This window comes from Spermophilus citellus, assembly GCF_964194105.1.
Source record: "Spermophilus citellus genome assembly, chromosome: 17".
NCBI classification, from domain to species: domain Eukaryota; kingdom Metazoa; phylum Chordata; class Mammalia; order Rodentia; family Sciuridae; genus Spermophilus; species Spermophilus citellus.
This window is the reverse complement of record NC_138199.1, coordinates 65,070,705-65,096,387: the sequence shown is the minus strand read 5'-3', so window position 1 is coordinate 65,096,387 and position 25,683 is coordinate 65,070,705. Positions and strand designations below refer to the sequence as shown.

The window sequence follows — 25,683 nt, the reverse complement described above, 5'->3', positions numbered from 1 at the left end:
CTTAAGGTATATTCAAGCTAGATTTATAGTGCCACAATAATAGGATGTTAAAAATAAAATGGGGGGGCTGGGGATGTGGCTCAAGCGGTAGCGCACTCGCATGGCATGCGAGGTTCGATCCTCAGCACCACATACAAATAAAATAAAGATATTGTGTCCACCGAAAACTACAAAATAAATATTCAAAAAATTCTCTTTAAAAAATAATAATAAATTAAAATAGGGTACACAAAGCATTTAGTGACCTGCTAATGCTTCCTAAAATTTCTATCAGTCAATGCAAACAATTATTTCTCCCCCCAAAAAACAAGACCCTGACTCAGGGCAATTTTCTGCACAGCCAGAAAAAAATATTTTTTTTTGATAGGTGAATTAACACTTGTCACAAATCACTGTGAAGTGCATTATTATACCTTCATAATATATTGATGTACATTAGGCTTATGAGTTCTCAAATTCCGGGCACACAAGCCCAGAATTAACAACCAAGTGATTTGTTAAAACTAATTCACTAACAATTCAGATCCTTGTTGAATGACAATTTGAAAAGGGATCATTTTCTCACTGACCAGGTGAACTGTCAGGTGACACTTTAAAGCCTTAAGGCTTTTGCTTCTGCTGAAGTCAAGTCACAAATTCCTGGCAACTAGAATCACAACTTTACAAACTGATGTGAAGTTTCTCCCTTCCATTAGTTTTACCATTTGATATGAATAAAATTGGAACATTCAATTTCTGTGAGATGTTTGAACTTAGAAGTAAAAGGAAGCAGAGAATTATAGTTCACACACATAATAACTGAATCTTCGAATTATTAAAAAGGCATTTTATTATAAATACATTTTAGTTGTAGCAGTAAAATACATTTTGTGTTACCATGAATCTTTTAAAACAAAAGAACTTCACTGAGACAATGACCACACTGTAGGAACTGTAGACCCCAAGTTGAAAATTTGTTCTAAGGAACTGAAGTAGCTAAATAAAGTAATTCCAAAAAACTAGGTTAGAAAAGAAGAGACACAGACAAGGAAAGAAGAAAATAAAAATCCTAGAGAGTAGCTTTGGGGTTATTTTATGGTACAAAGTCATTTTTACTTTAAAGAATAAACTCTTCAGGTATTAGAGCCTCTTAGATGAGGTATCATTTACTGCAAAGAAAAATAATTATGCTCAATTCGGTGGCTGCATAACCGGTGCTTCAAAGAGATGGAAACTGACCAGTTCAATTTTATATGGCCTCCTTTAGGAAAGCTTTCCAATAAGAACCAGTATGAATTTGCTAAGTAACTGATCCTACGAAGTTAGATGAACAAGTTAGAGAACTGTATTTTTGAAGCATTAAAAAAAAAAATCCTGTGTCAGTAATAACAGGACCCTTTTATAAAATGCAAAACCCATTACCTTTATAATTTAGAGAAGTATTTTAATCACCATATTTACCTAGGATACAACTACTACATACAACCAGTACCTTCATGGGCTTCAAAGAATCAGGTCAGATGACTGGCACAGAAATCAGATACAGTACGTGATGTACATAATGTCATATACATGGATTTATAGGAGCAGGTGTGATCCTGGATATTCAGGACCCTTCCTCTGGAGTGAGAGGTGGGGGTGCTGAGAAACATCCTCAGGTGTGACACTTTGGAACTTTAGCCTGGACAAAAGTGCCCTCTGACCTACTAAAAGATATGAAGAGGTCTTTGCAAACAAGTTATCATGCAAGGCCAAGTGTAAGTAAACCTAAGCTTCCCAAGAGCTGGGACTACATAGAGGAACCTGTGCCCAACAGACCACCAACCCTCCCCGGAGGTCATCAAGCCTTTTAACTAGGAAGTACTGTTTGAAGAGTTCCACGGCCGTGCATTCTAGAAGATGGTCATCATGTGTACTTCTAGGCCTAAGTCATTCTATACTCTAATACCTTAAAAATAGATTTTATTTTTTTGCTAGTTATCTCAGTAAATTCAAAGCCAAACTAAAAACCAGAAGCGGAGCCCACTACCCCCATGGTGCAGTCCAGGTTGGATATTAAAACAACACCACACAAATGTAAAAATATCCAAAGACCTGTCAGATTTACTAGGTGACAGGCAGTTTCTTTCTCAAAAATAACTTGCTCATACACGTATATTTATGAATAACTCATGCTGTGTAGGTGGTAGATTCCCCAAAACTGATTTGCAAACAGATTTTTTAAAGGTAGCAAAGAAATCAGAAACAATTATTTATTTTCTGCCATAGACACCACCTCTCCCTAACACCTGCTGGCATGGCAGAGAATCTAAAATAACTTTGTTAACCTGAGAAACACACGATTTGAAAAGCAAATCCTTTGCCCTCACCCTCCCCTCCCCCCGCCAAAAAAAAAAAAACCTACAGAATACATTATTTGGGTATCATCTATCATTTTCAATGCTCCATGTCACTGCCATCTCAGGACAGGGACTCCTGTACTTAGTGCCTCGATAAATGCAAAGTGCACTCTCGTGACATGCTGATGGCTTCTTTCCATAATTCTCGACTCCACGTGCAGGGATCATCAAGATCGACTCTAAGCACATCAAACACACACACAGCTTCCAGACCAAAGCCCAGGCAGCAGTGTACACAAAACCAACTCACCCCAGAGGTGAAAAAGCTCCTTCACCCTAATGAGGAAGAGCAGCATAGACCCCACTGGGGAGGAGAAGAGGGGTGGCAGCCAATCCAAAAGCAGAGTCTTTCTCCATGGATGTGCCACTCATGGCATCAGAATTATAAAAATGACTCAAAAGATCAGTTGTTGTTGTTTTTTTTTTTTTTATATTGAGTAAATAAATGCATGGCTGGAAAGACCTTCAGACTTTCTCTAGACCAGTGATTCTCAAAGTGTGGCCCCTGGACTGGCAACATTGCTGGGAACTTGTTGCAAATGCCAGTGATCAGGTTCCAGCCTGCTAGAATCAGGAACTCTGGGGTGGGGTCCAGCAACCTGTGCTTCAACTAAACCTTGAGGTAAGTCTGATGCTGGCTAGAGTTTGAGAACCACTTTTTTTTTCCTTTTTTTTCATTTATCCTGTCACAATTCTAAAATCTTAAATAGGACAGGTTTGTGTATAGATACTACTCTGTTGAAACCTATGTCATTTGCCACCCTTCCCCCTTATTTCTCAAACATTAACGTATTAATAAAAACAATTATTTTGTAAAACCAAAAATTTCTTAAAAGATAATATTGATTTCCCCTCCTATACATATTTCTAAGGCAGGCAATCACATGCTAATATGCAAAATAAAATACAGAAGAGACCTCATACATGAGGTAGAAATAGCTAAAAAGACTCCCCAAGAACATAATGAAAATTTCATAATATCGTTTAATGAACTCATAGAATTATATAAAACTTACTATGCTTTATGCTTAATATTTGTATCAAAATAAAATCTCTCTGTTGAACAAATCCCAAATAAAGTCTGGTCTAAAACTCTGATTACTGAAACTATATGAACATCTCTGGGTTTTCCTAACACTCCAGTTTTAGAAGGTCTAGAGTACCACTGTATAACTGGGTCTGGGATTTAACCACAGTTCACATTTGTAAGTCTAGATTCTTCTCTTCGGTACCTCCTTCAAAAACGATTAGGAGCTCTAACAGCTGTTTCTTTAAAGATCATTCAAAAGTTGATATTTTCAGGAAGTTCAAAACTTTTAAATGTTACATTAAAATTGGTTTTTAACATGTTTAATTCAATATTCTAGCTTAATGTAATAACATAATGCCATTTTCTGAATGTGTTTTTAAGAATGTGAAACATTCATTAAGATTCTTTCTGTGCAGCAAAGGTCTTGAGATTGCTAATTAAACAGGGGTGAAAGTGGTAAGTGTAATTTAACAGCTTTACAGTAAACTTTCAGCAAATAAATGTCCACTCTCACATAGATGGACAACTGGAGAAGCCTATCCTGCTGGGCACTGTGAAGACTGAGGTGCCACCTACTCTGACGCCTTTACAACGTGTGGCCACCACCACCAGGTGATATTTTGAACAAGATATTATAGAACACCGTCCAGGGATTTCTAGCTTCTAGGCTGTCTGAACATGGGTCACGGGATAGGAGGGGAGAGACAATCAGACCCATGAAGACTTTGCCTCAGGATTCAGGAAGACACCCAGGGTGATGTGGAAACTGAGGACTTTCTTATGTTAAGGGGACTGTTAGCCAGAAATAAGGTCTGGGAGATCAGAGCAGATAAATTATGACAAATTGAGGAGCTGGAAAGAGGAAAAAAGGAGATGGTCAACCTAAGTAACTGTTTAAAGCAGCAATTCACCTTTTGATATATTCAAAGTTTTTAACATGTCTTTTGTGAATTTTTCTGGGATTCCTTTTTATAAAAACAACCTCACGATGGAACAATGCTACCATGGCTGTTTCTTTTTAAATGGCTATTTCAGGAAATCTAATTTTCTTAATAACCATACTAAAATTGATCTGGATATTGTTTTCACACCCTGACTTTTTGCCAAGATGGCTAGAGATACATTCTTTTATGAGTATAGCTTTGCTCTTGAGGTGAAAAATATTGAAAACATATAAAATCAACTACACTAGAATACCACAATACTATATATTAATTATCTCAAAGTTAGAAAATTCAGTTAGCTTTCTCAGCAACTTCAATGCCTTCATAAACAAGGAAACTATTTTCATAAATAGGTCTTAGAGGTTGCTGTGTTTAAGTAGGTAATGCTTAGTCAGTGGGAATTCTACTTATTTTACTTATTCTGCAATTCTTTGAACTGAAAAGACCAGTTGATGTTTACACCAAACCTGAACTTACTCTAGAGTCTCTGATGATAAAAACATACTGCCAGCAGTTTGGTATTTCACAGACACAAGATGACCTGGACAAAAAGCAAAGCTGCGTGAAGAAAGGAAAACTGGGGTTATGTTAGTTTAAATGGTCAATAATTAACTACTGGCTAGTCAAAAACAAAGCTCTGCTCTAACAATCTGACAAAGCATATGCCAAAGCAACAAACTCCAGAAAATATCCACATTATGGTGAAAAAGTCTCTTCAAATCTTAACAAAAATGCATTTTTAGATCAGGAAAAAAATTAGCATGAATACACACTATTACCCCAAAAAATTGAAGATTAAAAGAAAACCTCTTTAGTTGCACTGAAATTAAAAAGTGAAATGAATAAAAAATAGTTCTGGCAAGAACAAGGAAACTTCAGAGTGATTCAAAGAACAAAAAAGCAAAAAGAAACCATGCGAACAATCAACCTCTGTTTTGGAAAAGGAAGTTGGTAATAATTGGTATTACCTCAGAGCTATCATCAAGTTTTCTTGAAAGTGTGTCTATGTTTTCATTCTGAGCTCTAAGGTTGAACCTAAGATATGGAATAAGAAAACAAGTTATTTTTATAAGTATGACTTTTGTGTACCTGCTAATCGTACCCAAATGCTGCTAAAGAGCATAGAAGCCAAGCCTCATTTCAATGGAAACTTGCAATGATTTTTGTAGCAAGACTTGCTCAAAACCATTACAAGACACTGTGCATGAAAAAGATTCTTTAAAGCACAGCTGGAAAGAGGGCATTAAACTGAGAAAGAGGAAGCTTGTTAGGGGTTAAAATGAGCATTTAATCCAGAATGACAAAAGTGTCAGATGGAAGCATTCAAATCCTTGGCTAGCTGTAGAAGAGGGAGGTGAGGAGTGCCTGGGCACTTAGAGCATGGACTAATAAATAGCTCTGATTGTTCATTTTAGAAATAACTGCTAAAAAAGAGAATGGCAAAGCCACTTACCAGCTTCCTTAATCCACTTCCCTCATCAATACATTTATATGAGGTGGTGTGCACATGACCTCCTTAACTAAACAGACACATAAATAATTTAAAACTGTTGAAGATTCAAGTATGGAAAACAGACAATGAGGCAATAACCTCATGACAAGAGGTTAGCAGAAGGCCCAGACAGTACAATTCTGTCTTCATATCATCAAAATGCTTTGGAACATTCATCCAGCTTGGGTTGTCCTGCATACTGCATGGGTGTAAGGGGAAATCATCACTGATGGGACAACTATCTTTCACAGACATCTCACATTGGGGTGACCTAATTTTCAATCAGGCTATGTCTTGAGCTTTGTATAGAGTTCCAAATACATAGCAATATGGCACAATTCTTCCTTCCTCTGACTGAAGTAGGCTAAGCAAAACTGACATAGCTGAACGTGCTCATGTGACCTTGTACAGATAAAGCCAGGGCCATTGTTCACTCACTGGCTGCTTTCCACCTGTGACTGACACATCTGCAGTTTCCACGTCTACCTCTGCCACCCAGACAGAAACCCACAGCACTCGCTATGAAGCCACTACAGATGAACCGTACTCTGGGCAGAAAGGTAGAACTGACATGAGGCACGCTTCATTTGTCCTGCAGCTTACTATCCTTTAACCAAAGGCACACATTCATCCCAAATTATCTGAGGACAACAGGGAGCTGTAGCTGGCCAACAGGAACTAACCTCTAGTCACTTAAGAGATATAAGTAGCTTTTTTTTACCCTTGTCACTTTCAACCCTGTTTTAAAAATGTATTGTGAATACAGGATGGTCTATCAAAAGTAGTCTTCCAAAAAACTATTTTTGAATGGATCCTCAGGGAGGTTCAGTTCATATGAAATGTTCCCGGCCTTATCTTATTTAAAAAAAAAAAAAAAGTTACACTGTAGTTTCAAGATATCTCTGAAATACAAAAGTATCACTACTACTTCAAGAAAATGATCAGGACATGCATTGCTTCAAATGTATAATAGGACCACAAATTTTAAGAGGGTAAACATTTTCCTTTGGATTTTACCAAAGTTCATTCAAAACAATTGTCAGACTGTAGAATATTTAAGATAGTTATTCAAATTTTATAGTTTTTTATAAGTTCAATAGGGATTTTTTAGAAGAATTGAAATACATAAAAACAACAGTAGTTTCTGCCCCAAATTCTGATGAATTTTGATCAGTTTTTGACAAACATTATACTTTTTCTTTAATGATGTTCCTCAAACAAAACAATTAGCAAAATATTTGAATTGCCATGTATAATGTCACATTTTAATGTAAACATCAAATAAGGTACCAAAATTTTTACTGGAGGGAAAAAAAACCCCAAATCTTTAAGTGGCACAATTCTTTATACCACTGGAGTTGGGGGAAGCCAGGTTACAAACATTTACACATGCATAGTGAGAAAAAAAGGGTTTTACTAAATTCACGCATTTTTAAAATAGTTATCAAGTCTACTAAGCACCAACAATCCTAAAAATTTTTCAGCTTCATGATTTGTTTAAAAAAAAAACACACTATCAAATTAACATTAAAAACAAGCTTGAAGTGTAGCTTGTCCAAAAAAATAACTAAGTATGCCAATGTTTTTCACATTTCAAAAAACAGTGGCACACAAAATACGCCTGCAAAGAATGCCTTTAATTCTCTCCTACGGTGGATGGAGATTACAACAGCATATCACACAGAGTCTAAAACTATAAAAGTTTCAGAATGCAGCATCCTGTCACAAAAAAAAAAAGCTGATAAAACTTAAAAGTATTTAGAAGATGCTGCCCCTTTATTAAAAAAATTTTAAATGAATTTGAGCAAAAATAACATACATTTGTACATCAACTGGCCATTTCTGGTACAGAAACCCAGCATATGGTAATATTATTGAATAAATGTAAATGCTACTTACAATTTTTTTTCTTTTTAAATACATTTTAGACAAACTTTTTTTTTCTTTTTTTTATAGTTGCACAATTAACCTCTTAGCTGCTAGCTTGATGCAAACATATGTAACAATACACAAATTAAAAAATATCTTTTATTCTACATAAAAGCTGTCAAAATTCTGACTCACATCAAAAATGCAAAATAATGGAATATACTTTAAAAAAATTAGTTGCAAGTCTAGCAGCAAAGCAATTAAGTGAGAACATATTTAATATTAAAACAAAGGAAACTGTGCATCTATAGGTGAAGTCCAACTACCTTAATTCTATTCATACAAACAGAAATTAAAACATTCTCCCTTGAGGAAAAAAAAAGTGATTATTTAAAATAGGAGTAAAAGCCATTGCTGCCGGAGGAGCTCCCCAAGCTGAGTTCCTGGAACAGAGACAGGGGGTCACTGCTCTTCTTGGCCTGCTCAGGTGGGGGCCTGGGCTTGGGAGGTGCCCGCAGTGCGCTGGCATACGACATGGCTGGCTTGCTGCCTGCCGGACTCTGCTGGCTGCTGCTGTTGGCCGACTCTGCGATCTGCTTGTTGGGCATGAGGGGTGGGAACTGCCCGAGATGCTGCAGCATGTTATAGTTGAAGGAACTGGACACCTCGAGGTTTTCAGACTTCAGTTGATCCTCAGGGGGTTTGACAGTCTTGGGTGGAGCTAAAAGCAGAGAGAACAGCAACACTGGATTAAGGACCCGCCCGGTGGTGTTCACACGTGTCCCCAGCTCAGAGGCTCAGAGGCTCAGAGCTAGGAATCATCTCCAGGAACTTGGGGAGAGACAAGTGTAGCCACAAGGTCAAACTCCGGCACAAAATGCTGCAATCACAACACATCTAACCAAACTCCTCTACCTATTAGACACATGATGGGCTGGGATAGCTAACCTGTAAAACTAAAGGTCAAACATGAGTGGTGTGACTTTACTTTGTGTACAACCAGAGACATGAAAAAATGTGCTCTACATGTATAATATGAATTGAAATGCCTTCTGCTGAGACTGTGGCAGAGGAGATAACTTCATTGAAACCTGCGGCTACAGGTGTGTAATCCCCTAGCCTTCCCTCTCCACACATCGGGGAAACCTTAAGGGCCCCTCCCAGCTCTCCCGTGAGTGCAACAGAAATGCCTTCTGCTGTTATATGTAACAAATTAGAATAAATTAAAAAAAAAAAAACTGAAGGTCAAATGTGAAGCCTTGCTGAGAAATAAAAAATAATTTTTACAATTGTATTTTTATACTTATCATACTAGCTGCTCACAGATGTTAAATATGTTTTTGCCTTAAATAAAAAAGAGCTACATATGCAAACTTCAGATCAAAATAACTCAGAATACTATCCTAACTAATCAGTGGCACAGATCCCATTTGCTCACAGTGCGGTGCTTCCCTGTAATACAGTATCAGCAAGCATGGAGTAAGTGAGGAAAAGAAAAGGCTGTAAGCTGCCACATTCCCTATCATCTGCCTGACTTTCAATACCTTTGTTTGATTTCATCATTTCTAACCAGTGCTGTTGCCCACAAAACCATAGCTTTTTTCATTCTTTATCAGAATTTAGATAGACAGAAACCTGTAGCTCAGTTATGTGGAGCCCGCTCAAAGCCGTAAATGTGCAACTTAAAGCTACTTAAACACACAGGAAGAAGGCAGAGCAATCTGAAGACTGATCCACAAAGAAGAGCAGAAGAAAGGAGTGAGTCCACAAAGGAAGCCATGGGGCCTGCTCAGGGAGGTCAGGATAATCACATCTAGTACCTGAGTTTTTATTAGAGGACAGGCACTTTGTGCTGTGTACTTTACACAGAATAAATATCTCAGAAAACCATCCAGGTCTTCTCATGAATCCAGCTGGCTTCCTATACCTTCCTGCCGATCAAAGTCTTTGTACTTGAGCTAGGCTAAGTCAGTTCTGTTTCCTGCAGGTGTACCTCAAGACAACTACCAAATAGAGGGAGAATGGATATTTCCCTCTCTAGATTTACAAGTCTACGATATGTAACAAGGCTGTTCTACTCCTGAATTCAAAATAAGTTTAGAAAAAAAGAAAAAAGAAACCCTGTTGCCAGGAGTGGTGGCCCTGTGGTCCCAACTAAAGGGGAGCTGGACCAGGAGGATCACTGGAGCCCAAGCAATCAACCCTGTTAAGATTTATATATATATATATAAATAATTAGTTGTCAATGGACCTTTATTTTGTTTGTTTATTTATGTACAGTGCTGAGAATCAAACCCAGTGCTTCAGATATACTAGGCAAGCATTTTACCACTGAGCCACACCCAGCCCGAGATTTCTTTTTCAAACCCATACTAGAATGGTTTATTATTTCCTAAAACACTGGTAAAACTTGATAGACACTACTTCACACCCAATATGACAAAGTTTTAAAAGCATTTTAAATTTTTTTTTTAAAGGGGAGAGAGAGAGAGAGAGAGAGAGAGAGAGAGAGAGAGAGAGAGAATTTATTTATTTATTTATTTTAGTTCTAGGCGGACACACATCTTTGTTGGTATGTGGTGCTGAGGATCGAACCCGGGCCGCACGCATGCCAGGCGAGCGCGCTACCGCTGAGCCACATCCCCAGCCCTTAAAAGCATTTTAACATCAGAAACAGTTGCCTGATAGTATCTGGAGTTCAGGCAAAAATATTTCATTTTTAGTATTTCATTTAGCCAATATACTAACTTTATGGTACTATTTAAAACTTTAAAATTTAAAAAATTGTTCAAGATTATTTTAAAGGATTTAATATTTTCCTAGAACACTGATCTCTTTTAAAAGCAACATGATATGACTTTCTTCATTCAAGAAACAAATCTCAAAAACTCTTATGTGGTGATTATTTTCTGTCTGATGTACCACCACCACTACATTTCTCTAAAACAAATAAACAACTCCAAAAAAACAAATGAACAAAAACAAACTTATGAACAAGAAGTTATGCTTCTGAATACTTGTGATTTTGAATTGATTTTTTCATCTTTAATTATTACTTTCATCTAAGAAATACTAAATTTATCTCCCAGCAATAAAGAAAATAATCAGCCTATATTTGCAGAAAAGACATAATAAATGACTTGAGCTTTAGGGGTCTGTTCAGGAACTTTCTACCCTATCAGCTCAGGTCAAATTTTAAATTATTTTGGCCAAAAGCTAACCTAAAACTTAGGTAAAAAAAAAAGAAAAAGAAAAAAAAAAAAAGAAATGATGTTATTTTTAAATTTTTTATAACAAAATAATGCAAAAGTAACAAATTAACACCACTGATTTGTAATTTACATGTTTTAAATATGCTAACCTGAATGTATTTACATAACATCTTAAAAATGACTAAGCAACCCTAGGCAAAATACAGCTGCTTACACATAGTAAGCATTGATGAATGCTGAAAGATGAAAATGACAATGTCTCTTACTATGAAACAAAAGCAAAACCTTTCACATGTTTTTGCCCTAACACGACCTCTGTTCTAAAAATATGCTTATGCAGCACTTTCTCAAAAATGGGTCAGTTACAGAAACAATGGATTCACATTCTAAAGATGAACAAAATTAATTTTGATGCTACCAGAACAGAAAGATCTCAGACTTGTTCACAGAGATCAAGGTCTATGGCCTACAAAGAGAACACTGGAAAACTGAGGTAATAGTTTCTTTATGTTCAATATAATTTTTAAGAAAAGGGAAGAGAGTAAAGATGGAAGGGAGTGCTGTTCTGAAGTCAAAGAGAAAAGCTCTGGACCTTCCAGGTAAAGTTCCAGTTCCAGAGCCTTCTCCACTCCCAGCCTCCCGCACTCTCTTGTTCATCAGCTGTGGACACCTGTGTCAATGTGTGGATACACACAGGATTTCTAAACCTGATGGAACGCTGCTGGCCTCCCATGGCCACTGCATCATACAGCGCACTCTCCATGGCTTGCTGACAACCAACCCTTAAAAGTGCTTGCCACCCAACCGACTGCCACCCTTACGCCTGATGGAACAAAACAAATCTCCCAAAATAGAAAACAGAACTTTCTCAAGAGAAAGTGGTTCTAAATATTTAAAATTATATTTTAAGTTCCATTACTTCTTTTATTCAATAATAGGTCAAAATAATCAGTTTTTAAACAAGGATATATCTACTAACCTTCCAGACAATGGAAAAATGGAATCAACATATTCCTAAATTAATATCTATGTCCAGGGCACAACCTCTGAGCACTGAATACTGTTCAAAGATAATAATGCAAATGGGGCCTCAGTCCCTTCTGGACTCATCTCTTGGGCCTTCATAACTCCCCAGCTTATTTCTCCTTAGACCTGATAGCAAGATAGGATTCCTCCTGTCCAGCATAAACCCTCCAAACTGGACACCATTGCATTTTTTCTAGTCAATCCATTGACAGATAATACATATTGCTTTCTTCAAAATATTCTTTATATGCCTGGAATCAGATTAATTTACTTGTACTTTCTTCTAAGAAAGCAAGCCTTGTAAACACTCAGGCCCTGAGGAGTTAAAACCACTGTACTCTGGGGCCCCACCTACCCTGCCTTACCTATCAACTCTCTGGGCTGAGTTGTCCTGCTGGATCCATTGCACGGAATGTTCTGGTAGGGGGCCGATGAGGTGGTGTTCGCCCAGGACTCTGAGGCTGAGAAGCTGAAAGAAGGTGGGTCACCGTGGTCCTGCAGCTCTTTACATGGCGCCAGGCTGTCTGGGGGAGCACTTACTTCTTCAGAACAAGGCTGGACTGAGCTAGATGAGATTCTTCTTTGGTACAAGGGCCGACCAGGTCCTCTGGGCTCATACTACTCAAAAAAAAGGACATTTCATAAGTTGCAACACCTTATTCCACACTCCTTCCCATTTCAGGCCCACAGCAACCTCATTTTATTATTAAGCAGAAAATCTCAAGAATGTTCTCTTCTGTGACTAAAAAAAAAGCAGTCTGAACACTGGACATGGTGTCAGCAGACTGGGGTTCAAAACTCAGCTCTGTCCTGTGAGACAGTCTTGTGACAATACATGCCTGATTTCTGATTTTGTTCCTTTATCTGTAAAACACAGGAGTTGAACAAGTTGTCTCCAGTTCTAAAACTCTGTTCTAGGTATCAGTGGAGTAAGAACACAAAGAAGCAGCACAGCTATTCAAAACAAAATGGGCGAAGTTGCCACATATCAGCTGAATCACAGCTTCTTGAGCAGAGCCATCTGCTCTAGACTCTTCTTTTTTTTTAATTTTTTTTTATTGGTTGTTCACAACATTACAAAGCTCTTGACATATCATATTTCATACATTAGATTGAAGTGCGTTATGAACCCCCAATTTTACCCCAAATGCAGATTGCAGAATCACATCGGTTACACATCCACAATTTTACATAATGCCCTATTAGTAATTGTTGTATTCTGCTACCTTTCCTATCCCCTACTATCCCCCCTCCCCTCCCCTCCCATCTTCTCTCTCTACCCCATCTACTGTAATTCATTTCTCTCCTTGTTTATTTTCCCATTCCCCTCACAACCTCTTATATGTAATTTTGTATAGCTGCTCTAGACTCTTCTCCGGGGCCTTCACAACTCCCCAGCTATTTCTCCTTAGACCTGGTGGCAACATAAGATTCTTCCTGTCCAGCATAAGCATTTCTGACTGGACTTCACTGCATTTTCTTTTGCTTGTTCGAGTGACAGAGAATATTCATTACTCAAAATATTCTTTTTTTTTTTAATTTTTTTTAATATTCTCTACATGTCTGAAATCAGATTAACTTACATATATTTTCTTCTCTAAATGTCCTGAATTTGCACAACCCCAAATCCCTTACTCTGCAGACAGCGATTTCCCAGCCATTCTGAGGCTTCTTAGTTACCTAAGCACTCTCATTTGTCATTGCCTGCCTCTGGTGACCCTACTCGGTGTCAGTCCTAACAGCACGGCTGTGTGCAACAAGATGAGGCAGCAGCTTCTACCTGGAGGCAGGCCAGCTGTGCGGGATTTCGTCTGTAAAATTAATTACCCCCAGTACCCTGGGACTGTTGAGAGAATTAAATGAGTTAAGTGTGCATAGCATTTAGATTCATTCCTGGTGCATAAGCAGGGTTCCTGTTTTACTGTAATGTAAAGATGACATGATCCATCTTAACTGACAGGATGGGACTGGCTTTTTATAGTTTCTCCCAATAATAATAAATTTGCTCTTCAGCTTGTGGTCAATTTTGATTCTGAGGAATCTTTCTTTCACCAATATTGTACGTGGAGGTTGGATTAAAGAGAAGAGAGAGAGATGATAAGGCACAGTGATAGTAGGATGTTTTTTGGACAGGTAGACACCCTCAGGCCAATTAAACGGGGAAGTGTGCGTGTAAGCAATAACAGTCTAAGGGGAAGACCCAAGAAACCACTAGGATACAAGGCAGGCAAGAGAGTGGGTGTGGTCGGAGTAAAGGGCAGAGACAGCAATTCTTTCACTACTGGCCAGATCACTGCATTCGAAGTCTCAGCCACGGGATGAGGAAGGCAAAGCACTACTATCACCTTCCTTTTCTCATACATTTTTTTTGTTCTTCTATGTCTCAGTAAAGCATCTAAATCCATCTTTGTTTCTTTTTCCTTTTTTTAAAAATCCAACTTTAATTTTACTCTTCCTTAAAGGAAATGTTTTCAATGGTCAAAAAAAAAAAAAAAAAAAAAAAAAAACCCAAAACAACAACAAAAAAAACACCACTGTAATTTTGATCCTGGTTTTGTTTTTTGTTTGTTTGATTGATCCTGGCTTTGAGACTATTAACCATCCTGATTAATTTAGAGTCAACTATGAATGTAATCAGCACATTTGATATTTCATGATTGAGTTAGAAGAGCCGCCCTGCAATAGCTCCCAGTCTCTTTTATATCAAGCTTTGTAATGAAGACAATTATCTCTTAGAATCACAAAGAAGGGTTTATTTTTATTACTCTGTGGGGAGTTTAGCCCATCACAATCTGCAGGGAATCATTCTCAAGTCTTTATGTGCAAATATTAAAGTAAAAAACTAATACCGATTCTGATCTCAGAAAGAGCAGGTTATACTAGTCTACTGGTGATATAGTAGACTAATATCAAATACTAAATATTCTCATATGATTTCACCTATTAATTCTATAAGTCCCTTTTCTTTAAATAACATACATAAACCAGCAGTATAAATAATGGATGGATATATGAACCATTTCCTCATTTCTTAAATGAGGAAAACCAAAACTCAGAAAGAAACAGAGGCTGATATTAGATAATATTCAATTAAATTTTGCAGAAAATGTGTATCATTTATATCTTCCAAATTGAGAACCCCAAATCACTCAGCTGAAATGCACAGCGGGATCTGGGAACGAACTGTATAACATTATCTGTAATGGTTCCAAAGCAGCTATGACAGAGATGAATGCCTAGATGAAATACGAAATTCAATTTCAAATCACATTTTGAATATGACTGATCCTTTATGTCAGAAAAAGAGAGCTGAAACTTGAACTTTTAGTGTCTTTTAAATTAGATGAATATAGTGAATATACACGTTGTGTGTGTGTATGAAGGTCTACTGGTGTTTTCTATTTTATACAATATAAAGTAAATGCATGAAAAAGTGACTTGCTATAATGGAGTCTATCCTCAAAGTTAAGGTGAGTACAGGTTAGAAAATTTTGATGGCAAATGAATAAAATGGTTTATATATCAAATAAATTCCTTTTTAGCAGTTTTGTAGTTGTTTCAGCATCTAGGTCCTGTATTTCTGTATTTTGGTTTCCAATTGCATGCTGCCAATACACAGAAATATGATTGATTTTTGTGTGATCTTGTGAAACTTAAATTAGTTGTGGGATTTTTGTTTGTTTTTTGGAAGATCCTTTGGGGTTTTTTTTCTATTTTGACAAGCATGTCATCTGGGATTAGGGACAATTTTATTTCTTCCTTCCCAATCTCAATTCCTTTACTTCCTTGCCTGACTGCACTGGCAAAGATTTCCAGCAGAATGTTGTAGAAATGTCAAGAGCAGATGCTTTGCCTTCTTTTTTTGTTTGTAACTTTTTTTTCCCCTTAGGTACTAGGGATTAGATCCAGGGGGTGCTGTATCACTGAGCTACTTCCCCAGCCCTTTTTATTTTATTCTGTGGCAGGGTCTCCCTAAGTTGCCAAGGCTGGCCTTGAACTTGTGATCTTCCTGCCTCAGTCCCCCAAATAGCTGTGGTTACAGGTGTGCACCACTATGCCTGGCACTGCTTGGTAATTTCTCTTTTAAAAATGATATCTTTTCATGTCATGAAAACTCTTTTATAGCACTGAATTTAATGGCTTCCATTTTCTTCATTTACTTAAATGTATCTATTTAAATTCCCCAAGATTTGAAGAGGAAATTCCTGACCATATAACACTCTCTGGGCCTAATAACTTATTTCAGTTAAAATTATAACAGTATAATTTTATGTTTAACATGCTATAGTTTAGTGCAGAGGTACAGAGAAACCTCAAGGAAAAAAACTTGGATGGAAGGAGGACAGGAATATCGTAAATTTTAAAACAATCCAAAATACAAGCCAGATGATGTGCAATAGATAAGCTGTAGACTGCAACAGCACTATCTATGGGCTTATGTAATACACTCTATTGAAAAGCACTGGATAACTTATAAAAAATGTTTTCTAAAAGCATAATTCTGAGTTAAAGTGGACCCTGGTCCAAGGTTCCACTAAAATAATAACAAACGAAAATAAAAGACACATAATAATCAAGACCCTAAGAACGGCCAGGACACACTTCTGGAACCCAGGGAGGCTGAATCAAAGAACAGCACCTACGAAAGAAGAATGGCGCTACCACTACAACCCAAGAAAAGAATCAATCTGCTCTGCACAATTCCATAAAGGTTCAGGCCTCAGAAACACCAGCCACACTGGAAGATGAAATCCAGGGGTTGACTGGAAGTCTGTTCAGTTGGCCTCACATTACACTCCTCCCCAGAACCACAGTGGAACACAACCAGTCAGGTACAAATAATACAGTCAACAAGTAAGGAGACAGATAAACCAAAATCCAACAGTGAAAGGTTCAGAGAAAGTCAAACACCAAAAAATCCCCAGGGAAAGACTGTCAGGAACAGTCCTGTGACAGTCACAAAACCCCCAAGTTGCTTTCCAGTAAGGCTTTTTGGTGACACGGAAATTGAGAGCTACCAGACACTGAAGGGTGTGTCTAGCACAAAAGATGGTCCCAGATATACAAAAAAAAAGGGGGGGGAAGCCAGGAAGAAGTAAAAATGATGCTCCAAAAAACTGTTATGTCCAAAATATTATTTTTGTTTTACTAAAAATATAAAAATATAAAACAAACTCTCTAATTGGTATTCACAGAAAAGGCACTGCGTTCATAAAACAAAAACAAGAAGAAAAAGGAAAACTCTGACGACAATAAAAGAACACTTGAAAATTCTTCGAGGGTGCAAATATAAAAATGAAATAAAAGAGTTTATAGATAAAATCAAGGAAATTCCCCCCCCCAAAAAAAGTAGGAAAAACTATAAGGATATCAAAATATGATAGGCAAAAAAGAGGAAAGACTTGGAAAATTCAGAAGGTTCAAAATTTTATCAACAGAAGTTTCAGAAAATGAGAAACAGAAGAGATGGTCAAAAAAAAAATTATCAAAGAAACAAGAAAATTCCACGTAGCTGAAGGGTAGCAGTCGTTCCCTAGAGCAATGCTGTCCAAAGACCTTTCTGCAACAATGGAGATACTCCTCCTCTGGTACTGTTCAACAAGGCAGCGCTTGGCCAGTGGCATGGGGCAACAGAAATGAGCCTAGTGGGTTTGAGGAATTCAATTTTAAATCTTATTTTATTTCCAATCGTATCTAATCTACCAGGAATTCCTTCTGGGTTCTACCTACAAAGTAAATCCTACATTTATTTGCTTCTCATCATTTCCACTATTCACCATGACCCAGACCCATGCCATCATTACCTGATGCCTAGGTAACCATGACATTTTATCATAATTTCTCTTATATTATTTTAAAAATATTATTTTTACAATAAATTGCATTATCTTAAGAGAATTTTAAAATCAAATTTAATATCACATCAGATTCATAATATAAAAGAAGCAAATTTTTACCTTAAAATTTCTAAAGCTACAGAACTTCTTTTCTCTTAAAGGAAACATACACTCAAATGAATGCAACTTTGCAGCAAAGAACATAAAAATCAATGTAGTTTTAAATAAGGAAAAAGATCATGTGAAGCATCTCTCAGAAAAGGCACTTATAATTTTCAAACAGTATTTTCCTACAGGCAATATTATTTTTCTACAACCAAATACAAGGTAATAGAAGAGATACTAAAATGAAGGCAATGTTACATCTCAGAGAATTTGTCAGATTCACTGCTATGACATTTTGAACTACCTTCAATCTATCTGGTTCTTGTTCACTCTTCTTAAATATAAAACAATCCAAGTATCAATTATAGAGCAAGACACCTCTTATACTGAGAAACTGCCAGTGTGGGTAGGAAATAAAATAGTTCACAGTGAAAGTTTACCCTCAACTCCTAACTATGTGCTTTTTTTCCTGAAGGATCATAATTACCATAATTAAATAACATTTCCAACTTTGGAAAAAAATATAATACCTGAAAAAATTTTTTGTTTTATTCTTAAAGAACACTGCATAATTAATTGTTTACAGTTAATTTTCTATATTTGAGATCTCAAAATTCATCATCTGAGCAGTCAACATTTAACAGCTAGAACTGGACATATTTCAAAGATTAAGAATGAGGGCTGGATTTGTGGCTCGGTGGTAGAGCGCTCGCCTATCACGCATGAGGCACTGGGTTCAAAAAAATGCAATAAATATATTGTGTGTCCATCTACAACTGAAAAATAAATATTTAAAAAAAGAATTCTTGAATGAACCTTGTTCTCCCTCTCCCCTCAAGAGGGAAAGTTTATACAGTTGAAGATGTCATTCTTTGTTCCCAACAACATTGGCTTTTCCTCAACATCTCCTTCTGTGTAACTGTAATCCTTCCTCAGTTTCCAGGAATAAATCCTGCTTTTCATGTAAAGATGTGAAAAGCAGGATAATGTACCAGAAAGAGAATGGCACTGAAGTCAGGAGTCTCCACTCCAGGGTAATAATAATTGCCTAATATGTGAAACCTTGGTTATCTTTGTGTCTTCATCTTCATTTAAAAACAAGGAGCTAAAATAAAATGATCTTCAAGGCCCCAACTAGTTCCAAAGTTCCACAATTTAAAATCCTTAAGAAATCAAAATCTTCTACAATGAAAATATATTTTAACTGTTTGTTATTAAAATGTCTAAACATAATCTATCATCAACAAATAACTATCAATTTGGGCTGGGGATTTAGCTCAGTGGTAGAGCATTTGCCTGGCATGCACAGGCCTGGGTTTAACACCCAGCACTGAAAAAAATTTTTTTCTAATAAAAATAACTAAGTAAAATGATGTGTTGTATTTACTGAAATAACCCAAGTGCAGCAACTAATCCAAGCCCATTCAAGTGATTTAAATTCAGATTAAATTCATATAGCATGCTAACCAGCTAAATTAAAATGCATTTTGAGCAATATGCTTAAAGGTTTGGATCCTTCCCCAAAAGAGGGAAATTTCTAGCATGTTGAAAGACAAGGGCTCCCAAATGAAATTGTAGAAAAAGATCTCTAGGATGGAAAGAAGAATATTCCCAAGAGATAAGACACTTTTTTTGATCTCCAGCAATGCCTCAATCCTGTGAGCCCCCAAGCTGTTCAAATATATGAGCTACACTTTTCTTCCCTTCTCTTATTTCTTGACTGTTTTCTTTTTTCTTGTTGCTTTTACTCAGTTTTAAGTTTTTTCACGAAGTGTCTATTTCTTCTACATACATCATCTGCCCATCAGACAGCTCCTTTAATATGAGATGGCAATCCTACTGGTGACTGAGGCTTAGGTTTCATTTAAGAGTCCTCAGGTCTCATATAATATGATTGTTTACAGGCTTGTCCTACTTCATTAGAAGTTCTCAGTTCTGGGTTCCACAGCAACTCCATATATGTTTGCATATTTATACAAATCCTCATGTTGAACTGTGAAATAATTACGTTATTAAACATATGACCAATATTTCTAATATTTCTTTCTAAAAATCAAGCTGTAATGCTAACATTTCAAAATCCATTTAACATACGGAATCTAAATAAGGAAAGAACATAATTACCAAATTTATGTATAAATTTCTATCGTTAAAGATAATTGCCAGTTAAAGTAAAAATTCCTTATTTGCTTACCATTCTAAGACATATATGTGATGCACAAGGTTAGCAAGCCATTTCACATGTATGTAGATAAATAAATAACCGAGGGAAAGGTCAGCATATTAATTAGGGCTCTATTTATAATTATGCCATCAAAGATAATCACCAAGGAAGAGATAAACACTCTAGTAGAAATTCCAAGTCACATTAACTATGGTGCCAGAAACTTTAAAACAAAACAATTCATTTAAATGATTAGCTTTGATAGCTTAAGCAAGCACCGAGGCTTAATTTATTTATTAGTCAATCACTGTTTTATGTATTCAATGATTCATGAGATACCACACATTAACGATCTCCCTGAGAAGGCAGCGGTACCTGGCTATACAACACAAGTCACAAGCTATCAATGTCCACTGATAACCAGCCAAGATTATGATCTTCAAACTACATTTGTGTAATACTTTATTCCATAATAGGGAACTTAGGGGAGTGGGATGATCAGACAATAGTAGTGAAATCAAAACATATCAACTAACTTAAAAAAAAGTTGTTGGAAGGGAAAAATGAAAACAAATAAATGGTTCAAAAGTATTTTTATTCAAAAGCCAATACCTGAAATAAGAAATACATCACAGAGGCATATACAGTTGTAAGTAAATGCTGATTTACTGAAGGATGATCAAAATGAGTAACTTATTTTTTGCAGTGCTGGGTGCTGAACCCAGAACTTCACTCATGCTAGGCAAGCACTCTACCCCAGAGCCATAGTCCATTTTTTCTTCTAAGGCCATTATAACAATACCAACACTGCAATACAAAAATGTACAGCCTCGTAAACTAATTTGACTGATACAGTGACATTTTTTTAAAAAGAATTTTCCTATGGGAGAGCATGGGGGGCAGTGCTGCAAACTGAACCAAGGGCTTTGCAAATTCCAGGCAAGCTCTAGGACTGAGCTACACCCAACCCTCCATGTGTTCCTTTTAATCAAACTATTCCATAGCAAAGCGTATCTCTTTTTATTTTTATTTATCTATTTGTTTTTTCTGGTGATGCTAGGAATTGAACCCAGCACTTTGTGCATGCTAGGAACTTCCAGCACTTTTGTTTTTATTTTGAGACAGGATCTTGCTAAATTGCCCAATCTGGCCTCAAACTTGCAATCCCTCCTGCCTCAGCCCAAGTAGCTGGGATGCACACCTTAAATGGCATAAATACCTGTTGATTCTTGTTAAATATTTTTTTTTAATTTGGCAAAACTATGTCCACTTTAAAAAAAATGAAGATTTGTCTCTCAAGATAAAATGACTGAAAAGTATAATGGAAAAAAGGTCCTATTCAAAACAACCAACAAAAAACAAAACACAAAAAAATCACCCTAAGAGTATCAGAAAGACTCAAGACTTCAATAAAGATGCTAAGGAATTTATAAAGAGAAACTTCCAAAAAGTGAAGAAGGGGCTGAGGTTATGGCTCAGCCCCCCTATACGGGGGCCCCTGGGTTTGATCCTCAGCACCACATAAAAATAAATAAATAAAATAAAGATATTGTATCAAATTACAACTAAAAAATAAATATTTTTTTTAAAAAGTGAAGAAGTAGGAGGGGAAGGAGAGGGAGAAAGAAAAAAGCATTGATGATTGTACCATTTCCAAAATATGAAATTTAAAATATTTGTAAGGACAAAATCTCCATGAATTTAAACTATACATTTAATGTAATTCCAGTAAAACCTAAGAAGGGCTTATGGGTGGGAAAAGAAAGGGAAGACTTCACAAAGATATTCTGAACTTTTTTTCTAGTGAAAAACCATAGAAAGACTTTTCTCCCCAGCTACTCTCCCATATAAAAACTGGAAGGAAAAACCACCAGCAAGGCAGATTTCATACTATCCCCTTGGTTTGTAGTGTCGGTTAGAACACTAAGAAGTCTCAAAATCAGAGTGTAATTCTGATACTGAAACACACGGATAGATGAAGAATAACAAAGCAGAAACTGAGCTCAGTACCGAATGTGTTGAATAGCACATTCAGCTTACTCCAAGGTTAACATGCAAAGTCAAAGAGCTTGTACATAAAAATTACCTTTGAAAAATCCTTAATCATGGCAAAATTACTAGAAATTGAGCCCTTAGACTCCGAAGCTAAACACTGACTTCTACTGCTTCCCTCTGCATTCTGCCTTTTCTTTCACTGCCCCATAAACAGCAATTAGTTGAATTGCAAGTATGACAGTGCTATTATAAAGAATTTAGTGCTTGATAAGAAAGATATTTCTATTTAGTGATAATGCTGTAATTTAACAAAGGTATGAGGACAACTGGCTAAATATTGGAAAATAAATAAAACTGTAACCCCAAACTTATACTAGCACTTGAAATCAAAATGGAGCATTTTGTTAATACACTGCCAGTCTAGAAAGCTCTGGAGTGTGCCCCAGACTCGCCCAAGTAGCCAAGGATGCCCTTCCCTGCTTTTAGGGCAAGGAAGGAAACCCCTGAAGTTAACCCTTAATCATTTAAATGAGAACACTCTAAAAACTGAAAGGAACATGGAAAAAAAAAAAAGTTATAGAATAGAACAAGGATGCCCTTCAGGGTGCCCTGACTTAATAGAAAGATGTGATGGGGTGGTTTCTTTTTTTTTTTTTTAATATCTATTTTTCAGTTATAGGTGGACACAATATCTTTATATTTATGTGGTGCTGAGGATCGAACCCTGTGCCTTATGCATGTTAAGCAAGCGTTCTATCTCTGAGCCGCAACCCCAGCCCTGAGGGGTGGTTTAAAAAAAATTGTTTAAAATTTCCCCAAGTACATCCCGTCCATCAATCACATGTTTGCATCTATGAATGCTAGGAAAGGCTAAATGTTATGGTAGCTATCTTTTCATAGTGAATTTAATAATTTCTCTAACTTCTACATTTTGCTTGCTGACTACATATTTCATTTGTCAAAAGAAAATCAAAATTACTATCAAAAGAAAAAATAGTGAAACAAAATATGAAGCTCCATTCAAGTTAACCATTAAGCTAACCTCTAGGTACCTTCATCCGATATGTGATTAATCTACTAAAGTTTCTGGCAATAAGAATCCATAGTTGGGAGGGAAGTAAGACAGTTTTCTATATTGCTAATGTTAAAGAAATTATTTTAAAGGGTTGGAAAAACAGTGAGAACATAAGCCATTCATTCTGTGAGATGATTCATGCAAAATCATTTAAATACATACAAGTTATCCTAATACACTGAAAATGTCAAAATCTGCAATGTGGTAAAAAATATTTTCCTCATCAAATAATTTTTTCAGTGATCATGTTAGTCATCATTTGTGAATCTCATGCATCAAAATAAAGGTAACCAAATGTTTTTCCAGAGTAAAAGAACTGGCTGACAATTGAAGGTACTTATTTATACATTCACAGCTACATGAAAATATCAAATATTGAGAGCACCAAGGTAAAAGAACTTAAATTCTAAAAATAAGGAATTTTTAAAGATCAATAATTAAAATAGATTATTCATTATAAAGTAAAAAGTACAAAATTTTATAAAAACTTTGGCACGCAGTTCCCCCCATATATTATAGCTCACTTAGCAGGTTAAGTCAAGACATCGAAGGTGTCAGCAAAGATGGCAGAGTAAGGAAATCCATAGTCTATGCCTCCATAAATGCAATGAAAACACTGGCAAAGCCATCAAACAACTTTTTGGGAAACTAAAAGCTTACAGTGACTAATGGAACAGTTGAATCAAGATAAAACAGGGAATTTCATAAGAATAGCAAGTTTTGTGGTAATTTAATTTACTCTAGTACTGTCCCATTTTCCATCTCAATGGTAGGCTTGAAAATAAGAACCTGCGCCAGTTCCAGAGGGAGTAGTATGGGCCTCATTCTATAGACTTGTAACATGGCTCTCTGGAAGGCTAGATCAAAAGATCTGCCTCATCTCATCCAACTCTGAACTCAATCAGTGCTGAAGGGGCCATAAGGAACACCATGATATTGGGGAACTGTTTTAGTTGCTGCTGAATGAGACAATGGAATTGGATTTAAAAAAAGAAAAAAGCTTAGAATAAAGAATGGGGAATGAGATGTTTAGGGAATAAGAACTTTGAAGAGCTCTGACATGCTCCTGGGAACCTAGAAGAGACTACACAGATGCTGGGCATATGCTCATGAAAGGCCTTGAAAGAGTTGTTATTCTTACCTCAGGCTGATGTTGAAGTTCCTGGAAACAAGAGGTGAAGGTTATGGCAGAGGGGTAAGCTGACTAGCTGAGTGTTGAAGGTGTGCTCAAACACTCAAACACACACACACACACACCCCTATGCAAAACCTGAAAGATGTTTTTGGTTCCAGGCATGTAAAAACAAACAAACAAACAAAACAAAACTGTAACAAACCCTGGGGAAGGAGAATTTAACTTTCAGAGTCACCTTCTGTACTATTCAAAACATCGGTTATCAACAGAAAGCTATGAGGCATGCAAAGAAAAAAGAAAGTAAGGCTACAAGGGAAAAAATGCACAAAAGCATGAATGAAACCATATATTGACCTTGAAGAAACCTTGACATTAGACTTACTACATGAACACTCTCCATTAGCTACTTTAAATATGTTCAAAGAACTAAAAGAAACCAGATGTATGAAACTAGAGGGTTGAGGGTGTAGCTCAGTGGCAGAGCACTTGCCTAACAGAAACATGGACCTGGGTTGGACTCCTGGCATCATCAAAAAACAAAAACAAAAACAATTAAAGAAAATGAGAATGATGTCTCACTCAAGAGAGAATACCATTAAAGAGATAGGAATTATAATAAGCAATCAAACAGAAATTGTGGAATTGAAAAATTACAATTAAATGAAAAATTTACCAGAGGGCTTTAATAGCAGATTTAAACAGGAAGAAAAAAGAATCAGCAAACTTAAAGATAGGAATTGACACTGACTCGTCTGAGAAATAGAAAAAGCAGAGAAAAAAATTAATAGAGCTGAGACTGGTGTGACACCATCAAGCAAACCAACATTCAATAATGAGAGACCCAGAAGCAGAGAAGAGAAATTATTAGAAAGAATATTTGGTGAAATAATAGTTGAAACATACCCAAATTAATAAGACATTAATACATCTAATTACATCTAAGAAGCTCAGTGAACTCCAACTAGAACAAATATAAGGATTCACAGTGACACATCATAAACTGTTGAAAGCTGGAGATAAAGAGATCATCTTGAAGGCAACAAGAAGAAGCTATTTACGGACAAGGAATCACCAAGTAATCAGTAAGATGAACAGCTGATTACTCATAAAAAAACAGTAAGACCAGAAGGCAGTGGGATGACCTACTCAAAGTGCTAAATAAACTGTCAGTCAAGAATTCTATATCTAGCAAAACTATCTTTCAAATATGGAAGTGAAGCTAGAACATTCTCAGATAAACAAAAATTCAGAGAGTCTGTTACTAACAGACCTGCCCATGAAGAAATGCTAGACAGTTATAATGCCTCAGAAGGATGAACTGACATTACTCAAATCCACTCAAAAATATTTAAAGACAATGGAAAAGGTAACTACATAGGAAAATATAAAAGACAATATATTTCAGTTTGTATAATTTAAAA

At 36.4% G+C, this 25,683-nt stretch overlaps 1 protein-coding gene across 3 annotated transcripts in view; it reads right to left on the bottom strand.

Moving 5' to 3' along the window:
• Window positions 1-811: 811 nt before the first annotated feature.
• HELZ (helicase with zinc finger) overlaps window positions 812-25,683 on the bottom strand; it is a 168,462-nt gene continuing 143,590 nt past the window's right edge. For all 3 annotated transcript variants that reach the window (XM_081271910.1, XM_081271909.1, XM_081271911.1), the window contains exons 32-33: window positions 12,317-12,569; window positions 812-8,434 (exon numbers count right to left, since the gene is read on the bottom strand). In XM_081271910.1, the coding sequence (XP_081128036.1) occupies window positions 8,100-8,434; window positions 12,317-12,569 (588 nt within the window). In that variant the 3' untranslated portion in view covers window positions 812-8,099. The remainder of the gene's footprint in view (window positions 8,435-12,316; window positions 12,570-25,683) is intronic.